This window comes from Hypanus sabinus, unplaced genomic scaffold, assembly GCF_030144855.1.
Source record: "Hypanus sabinus isolate sHypSab1 unplaced genomic scaffold, sHypSab1.hap1 scaffold_2246, whole genome shotgun sequence".
NCBI classification, from domain to species: domain Eukaryota; kingdom Metazoa; phylum Chordata; class Chondrichthyes; order Myliobatiformes; family Dasyatidae; genus Hypanus; species Hypanus sabinus.
Genome location: NW_026780358.1, coordinates 15,001 through 22,663, shown reverse-complemented (window position 1 = coordinate 22,663; position 7,663 = coordinate 15,001). Strand labels below are relative to the sequence as shown.

Here is a 7,663-nt window from a genome sequence, read left to right as displayed (position 1 = left end):
AGCGTTCAGCACGGTCTAGAATGGCCGAGATGGCCTGTTTCCATGCTGTAATTGTGATATGGTTATATGGGCCAGTTGGACTAGGTGAGAGTCAGCGTTCGGCACGGACTAGAAGGGCCGATACGGCCTGTTTCCGTGTGTAATTGTGATATGGTTATATGGGCCAGTGGGACTAGGTGAGAGTAAGCGTTCGGCACGGACTGGAAGGGCCGAGATGGCCTGTTTCCATGCTGTAATTGTGATATGGTTATATGGGCCAGTGGGACTAGGTGAGAGTAAGTGTTCAGCACGGACTAGAAGGGCCGAGATGGCCTGTTTCCGTGCTGTAATTGTGATATGGTTATATGGGCCAGTGGGACTAGGTGAGAGTAAGCGTTCGGCACGGACTAGAAGGGCCGAGATGGCCTGTTTCCGTGTGTAATTGTGATCTGGTTATGTGGGCCAGAGGGACTAGGTGAGAGTCAGCGTTCGGCACGGACTAGAAGGGCTGAGATGGCCTGTTTCCGTGTGTAATTGTGATATGGTTGTATGGGCCAGTGGGACTAGGTGAGAGTCAGCGTTCGGCTCGGACTAGAAGGGCCGAGATGGCCTGTTTCCGTGTGTAATTGTGATATGGTTATATGGGCCAGTGGGACTAGGTGAGAGTAAGCGTTCGGCACGGACTGGAAGGGCCGAGATGGCCTGTTTCCATGCTGTAATTGTGATATGGTTATATGGGCCAGTGGGACTAGGTGAGAGTCAGCGTTCGGCACGGACTAGAAGGGCCGAGATGGCCTGTTTCCGTGTGTAATTGTGATATGGTTATATGGACCAGTGGGACCAGGTGAGAGTCAGCGTTCGGCACGGACTAGAAGGGCCGAGATGGCCTGTTTCCGTGTGTAATTGTGATATGGTTATATGGGCCAGTGGGACTAGATGAGAGTCAGCGTTCGGCATGGACTAGAAGGGCCGAGATGGCCTGTTTCCGTGTGTAATTGTGATATGGTTATATGGGCCAGTGGGACTAGGTGAGAGTCAGCGTTCGGCACGGACTAGAAGAGCCGAGAAGGCCTGTTTCCATTCTGTAATTGTGATATGGTTATATGGGCCAGTGGGACTAGGTGAGAGTCAGTGTTCGGCACGGACTAGAAGTGCTGAGATGGCCTGTTTCCGTGCTGGAATGTTCTGTGGTTATAAACAAGAAATCAGGAAAGGGGAGGTAAAGTAAATCAGCACAAAATAAAACACAGATAGCAGAAGTGTTTATGAATACATCAAGCGGAAGAGAGTGGTTAAAGTTAGTGTGTCCCCTGCAGGACGAGGGGGGGAAATTGATTTTGGGTGATAAGGAAATGGCTGATGCTTTGAACGACTATTTTGAAATGGTCTTCACGGTGGAGGAAGCGTCGAATCTGCCAAAGGAGGGTGTTCCGGACGAAATGGTCGGTGAGGACCTCGATAAAATCAGTGTCACTAAAGAGAGAGTGATGAGCAAGCTGGAGGGCCTGAAGGTGGATACGTCCCCTGGTCCTGATGGGATGCACCCCAGGGTGCTGAGGGAATTGGCGGAGGTTATAGTAGACGTGTTGGTGATCGTTTCCCAAAACTCCCTGGGCTCTGGGCCGGTCCCGGCGGATCGGAAGACAGCAAGTGTCCCGCCACTTCTTTAACCATATAACCATATAACAATCACAGCACGGAAACAGGCCGTCTCGGCCCTTCTAGTCCGTGCCGAACGCTGACTCTCACCTAGTCCCACTGGCCCATATAACCATATCACAATTACACACGGAAACAGGCCATCTTGGCCCTTCTAGTCCGTGCCAAACGCTTACTCTCACCTAGTCCCACTGGCCCATATAACCATATAACAATCACAGCACAGAAACAGGCCATCTCGGCCCTCCTTTCCTGTCCATATACCTATCCAATTTTACCTTAAATGACACAACACTACTACTTCTACAGGAAGCTCATTCCACACAGCTATCACTCTTTGAGTAAAGAAATACCCCCTCATGTTTCCCTTAAACTTCTGCCCCCTAACTCTCAAATCATGTCCTCTAGTTTGAATCTCCCCTACTCTCAATGGAAACAGCCTGTTCACTTCAACTCTATCTACCCCTCTCAAAATTTTAAATACCTCGATCAAATCCCCCCTCAACCTTCTAAGCTCCAATGAATAGAGAGCTAACTTGTTCAACCTTTCTCTGTAACTTAATTGCTGAAACCCAGGTAACATCCTAGTGAATCGTCTCTGCACTCTCTCTAATAGGCAAGAGGCGGACAACTTTCGGCCAGTTAGCTGGGCGTCTGCAGTCGGGAAGATGCTTGAGGCTGTCATTACGGGAGGAATAGTGAAACATTGAGACAGGTTCGGTTCCATTAGACAGACGCAGCATGGGTTCAGAAAGGGCAGGTCCTGTCTGACAGACTCTCCGGAGTTCTTTGAGGACGGAATGAGTGCAGTGGATGGAGGGGAACAGGTGGATGTCGTATACTTGGATTTCCAGAAGGCATTCGATAAGGTGCCGCACAAGAGTCTGATAAATAAGATACGCACGCATGGAGTCGGAGGAAGTGTATTGGTGTGGAAAGTGGATTGGTCAACCGGTAGAAGGCAGAGAGTTGGTCTAAATGGGTGTTTACACGAGGAAATCTGCAGATGCTGGAAATTCAGACAACACACGCACAGAGGGTCTCGGCCCGAAACGCCGACAGCGCTTCTCCCTACAGATGCTGCCTGGCCTGCTGCGTTCCACCAGCGTTTTGTGTGTGTTGTATAAATGGGTGTTTCTCCGGTCGGCAGTCGGTGGTGAGCGGGGTGTCGCAGGGGTCGGTGCTGGGCCCGCAGCTGTTTACCATTTACACTGATGATCTGGAAGAGGGGACTGAGTGCAGGGTAGCGAAATTTGCTGTTGACACTAAACTGAGCGGGAAGAAAAATTGTACAGAGGATGTGGAGAGGCTGCAGAGGGATAGAGATAGGTTCAGTGAGCGGGCAAGGGTCTGGCGGGTGGAGTACAACGTTGGTAAGTGAGAGGTCACCCACTTTGGGAGGGATAACGGAAGAGCAGATGATTATTTAAATGGTGAAAGATTGCCGCACGCTGTCGTGCAGGGGGACTGGGGAGCGCTTGTTCATGAATCGGAAAAGGCCGCCTTGCGGGTACAACAGGTTATTGAGAAGGCAAATGGGACATTGGTCTTCATTGCGAGAGGGATCGAATTCAGGAGCAGGCAGGTCAGGCTGCAACTATGGTTACGTCGGTGGTGGGAAAGCAGTTGGAAAAGATGGGATCTATATGCATTCAGAGAATTATGTTCTGATCAGGGACAGTCGGCATGGCTTTGTGAAGGGCAGATCGTGCCTAACAAGCCTGATAGGGTTCTTTGAGATGGTGTCCAGGCATATCGATGAGGGTAGTGCAGTGGATGTGATCTACATGGATTTTAGTGAGGCATCTGACAAGGTTCCAGACGGTACGTTTATTCAGAAAGTCTGAAGGCATGGGATCCAGGGAAGTTTGGCCCGGTGGATTCAGAATTGGCTTGCCTGCAGAAGGCAAAGGGTTGTGGTGGAGGGAGTACATTCAGATTGGAGGGTTGTGACTAGTGGTGTCCCACAAGGATCTGTTCTGAGACCTCTACCTTTTGTGATTTTTATTAACGACCTGGATGTGGGGGTAGAAGGGTGTGTTGGCAAGTTAGCAGACGACACAAAGATTGGTGGTGGTGCAGATAATGTAGAGGATTGTCGAAGATTGCAGAGAGACATTGATAGGACGCAGAAGTGGGCTGAGAAGTGGCAGATGGAGTTCAACCCGGAGAAGAGTGAGGTGGGACACTTTGGAAGGACAAACTCCAAGGCAGAGTACAAAGTAAATGGCAGGATACTGGGTAGTGTGGAGGAGCAGAGGGATCTGGGGGTACATGTCCACAGATCCCTGAAAGTTGCCTCACAGGTAGATAGGGTAGTTACGAAAGCTTATGGGGTGTTAGCTTTCAGAAGTCGAGGGACAGAGTTTAAGAGTCACGGGGTAATGATGCAGCTCTATAAAACTCTGGTTGGGCCACACTTGGAGGACTGTGTCCAGTTCTGGTCGCCTCACTATAGGAAGGATGTGGAAGCATTGGAAAGGGAACAGAGGAGATTTACCAGGATGCTGCCTGGTTTAGAGAGTATGGATTATGATCAGAGATTAAGGGAGCTAGGGCTTTACTCTCTGGAGAGAAGGAGGATGAGAGGTGACATGGTAGAGGTGTACAAGATATTAAGAGGAATAGACAGAGTGGACAGCCAGCGCCTCTTAAGATATGGTTAGATGGTTTCTTACATAGGAGGGGACTTGGAGGGGAAAAGGCAGGTAGATGGAGCCGAGTTTAACGGGCGGATCAGCCGTGATCTGATTGAATGTTGGGGCAGGGTCGATGGGCTGGATGGCCGACTCCTTACTGTGAGTTGTCTGGGTGGGTCGTGTCCTTGATTACCCCGACAGCTCTGCTCCGACAGTGTGCGGCGTGAAGTGGGTCCGAGGGTGGAAGATCGGTTTGTGTGACGCGCTGGGCGGGGTTCACCATCTTCCGCAGCTTCTCGCGGTCGTGGACGGGACAGCCTCCACGCCGGGCAGTGGTGCACCCTGGGAGAATGCTTTCTACGGTGCGCCGGTAAAAATCGGTCAGGGTCTCGGGGGACAGGCCCGCTTTCTTCAGCTTTCTCGGGAGGGAAAGGCGCTGGCGGGCCTTCTTGGCTCGGTCAGACCAAGTCAGGTCGTTTGTGAAACTCGCCCCGAGGAACTGAGAGATTTTGTTCCACCTGCACACCACCGAGGTAGACAGGGTCCGCGACTCCTGAAGTCAACAACCAATTCCTTCGTCTCGCTGACGTTGAAGGATTGAATTCCCTCTCTGCGCTCATCATTACCCAAGATACGGCCTACAATTGACTCCTCAACTGATTTTTACATTCTAAACAGATCCCCGGGAGTGGGTCACAGACTGGGATCTAATCCAGGGGTTCGGGGGGGGTTTATATACAGAATAACAGATCCCCGGGAGCGGGTTACAGACTGGGATCTAATCCAGGGGTTCGGGGGGGGGTTTATATACAGAATAACAGATCCCCGGGAGAGGGTTACAGACTGGGATCTAATCCAGGGGTTCGGGGGGTTTATATACAGAATAACAGATCCCCGGGAGTAGATTACAGACTGGGATCTAATCCAGGGGATCGGGGGGTTTATATATAGAATAACAGATCCCCGGGAGTGGGTCACAGACTGGGATCTAATCCAGGGGTTCGGGGGGTTTATATATAGAATAACAGATCCCCGGGAGTGGGTTACAGACTGGGATCTAATCCAGGGGTTCGGGGGGTTTATATATAGAATAACAGATCCCCGGGAGTGGGTTACAGACTGGGATCTAATCCAGGGTTTCGGGGGGAGGGTATATATATAGAATAACAGATCCCCGGGAGTGGGTTACAGACTGGGATCTAATCCAGGGGTTCGGGGGGTTTATATATAGAATAACAGATCCCCGGGAGTGGGTTACAGACTGGGATCTAATCCAGGGGTTCGGGGGGAGGGTATATATATAGAATAACAGATCCCCGGGAGTGGGTTACAGACTGGGATCTAATCCAGGGGTTCGGGGGGAGGGTATATATATAGAATAACAGATCCCCGGGAGTGGGTTACAGACTGGGATCTAATCCAGGGGTTCAGGGGGTTTATATATAGAATAACAGTACCCCGGGAGTGGGTTACAGACTGGGATCTAATCCAGGGGTTGGGGGGGATTATATATAGAATAACAGATCCCCGGGAGTGGGTTACAGACTGGGATCTAATCCAGGGGTTCGGGGGGGGTTTATATATAGAATAACAGATCCCCGGGAGTGGGTTACAGACTGGGATCTAATCCAGGGGTTCGGGGGGTTTATATACAGAATAACAGATCCCCGGGAGTGGGTTACAGACTGGGATCTAATCCAGGGGTTCGGGGGGTTTATATATAGAATAACAGATCCCCGGGAGTGGGTTACAGACTGGGATCTAATCCAGGGGTTCGGGGGGGGGTTATACATAGAATAACAGATCCCCGGGAGTCGGTTACAGACTGGGATCTAATCCAGGGGTTCGGGGGGTTTATATATAGAATAACAGATCCCCGGGAGTGGGTTACAGACTGGGATCTAATCCAGGGGTTCGGGGGTTTATATATAGAATAACAGATCCCCGAGAGTGGGTTACAGACTGGGATCTAATCCTGGGGTTCGGGGGATTATATATAGAATAACAGATCCCCGGGAGTGGGTTACAGACTGGGATCTAATCCAGGGGTTCGGGGGGTTTATATACAGAATAACAGATCCCCGGGAGCGGGTTACAGACTGGGATCTGATCCAGGGGTACGGGTGTTTATATATAGAGTAATAGATCCCCGGGAGTGGGTTACAGACTGGGATCTAATCCAGGGGTTAGGAGGGTTTATATATAGAATAACAGATCCCCGGGAGTGGGTTACAGACTGGGATCTAATCCAGGGGTTCGGGGGGGTTTATATATAGAATAACAGATCCCCGGGAGTGGGTTACAGACTGGGATTTAATCCAGGGGTTCAGGGGGGTTTATATATAGAATAACAGATCCCCGGGAGTGGGTTACAGACTGGGATTTAATCCAGGGGTTCAGGGGGTTTATATACAGAATAACAGATCCCCGGGAGTGGGTTACAGACTGGGATCTAATCCAGGGGTACGGGTGTTTATATATAGAATAACAGATCCCCGGGAGTGGGTTACAGACTGGGATCTAATCCAGGGGTTCGAGGGGGTTTATATATAGAATAACAGATCCCCGGGAGTGGGTTACAGACTGGGATCTAATCCAGGGGTTCGGGGGGGTTTATATGTAGAATAACAGATCCCCGGGAGTGGGTTACAGACTGGGATTTAATCCAGGGGTTCAGGGGGGTTTATATATAGAATAACAGATCCCCGGGAGTGGGTTACAGACTGGGATTTAATCCAGGGGTTCAGGGGGTTTATATACAGAATAACAGATCCCCGGGAGTGGGTTACAGACTGGGATCTAATCCAGGGGTTCGGAGGGTTTATATATAGAATAACAGACCCCCGGTAGTGGGTTACAGACTGGGATCTAATCCAGGGGTTCAGGGGGGTTTATATATAGAATAACAGATCTCCGGGAGTGGGTTACAGACTGGGATTTAATCCAGGGGTTCAGGGGGTTTATATACAGAATAACAGATCCCCGGGAGTGGGTTACAGACTGGGATCTAATCCAGGAGTTCGGTGGGTTTATATATAGAATAACAGACCCCCGGTAGTGGGTTACAGACTGGGATCTAATCCAGGGGTTCAGGGGGTTTATATATAGAATAACAGATCCCCGGGAGTGGGTACAGACTGGTATCTAATCCAGGGGTTCGGGGGGTTTATATATAGAATAACAGATCCCCGGGAGCGGGTTACAGACTGGGATCTAATCTAGGGGTTCGGGGGGTTTATATACAGAATAACAGATCCCCGGGAGTGGGTTACAGACTGGGATCTAATCCAGGGGTTCAGGGGGTTTATATATAGAATAACAGATCCCCGGGAGTGGGTTACAGACTGGGATCTAATCCAGGGGTTCGGGGGGTTTATATATAGAAT

General features: G+C 50.3%; 1 protein-coding gene across 1 annotated transcript in view; it reads left to right on the top strand.

Annotated features, from left to right (window-relative positions):
• The first annotated feature begins 3,068 nt into the window (after positions 1-3,068).
• Positions 3,069-7,663, top strand: part of LOC132387817 (tumor necrosis factor receptor superfamily member 1A-like) — an 8,458-nt gene continuing 3,863 nt past the window's right edge. Inside the window, exons 1-2 of the mRNA XM_059960190.1 lie at positions 3,069-3,148; positions 4,479-4,647. Of these exons, the coding sequence (XP_059816173.1) occupies positions 3,069-3,148; positions 4,479-4,647 (249 nt within the window). The remainder of the gene's footprint in view (positions 3,149-4,478; positions 4,648-7,663) is intronic.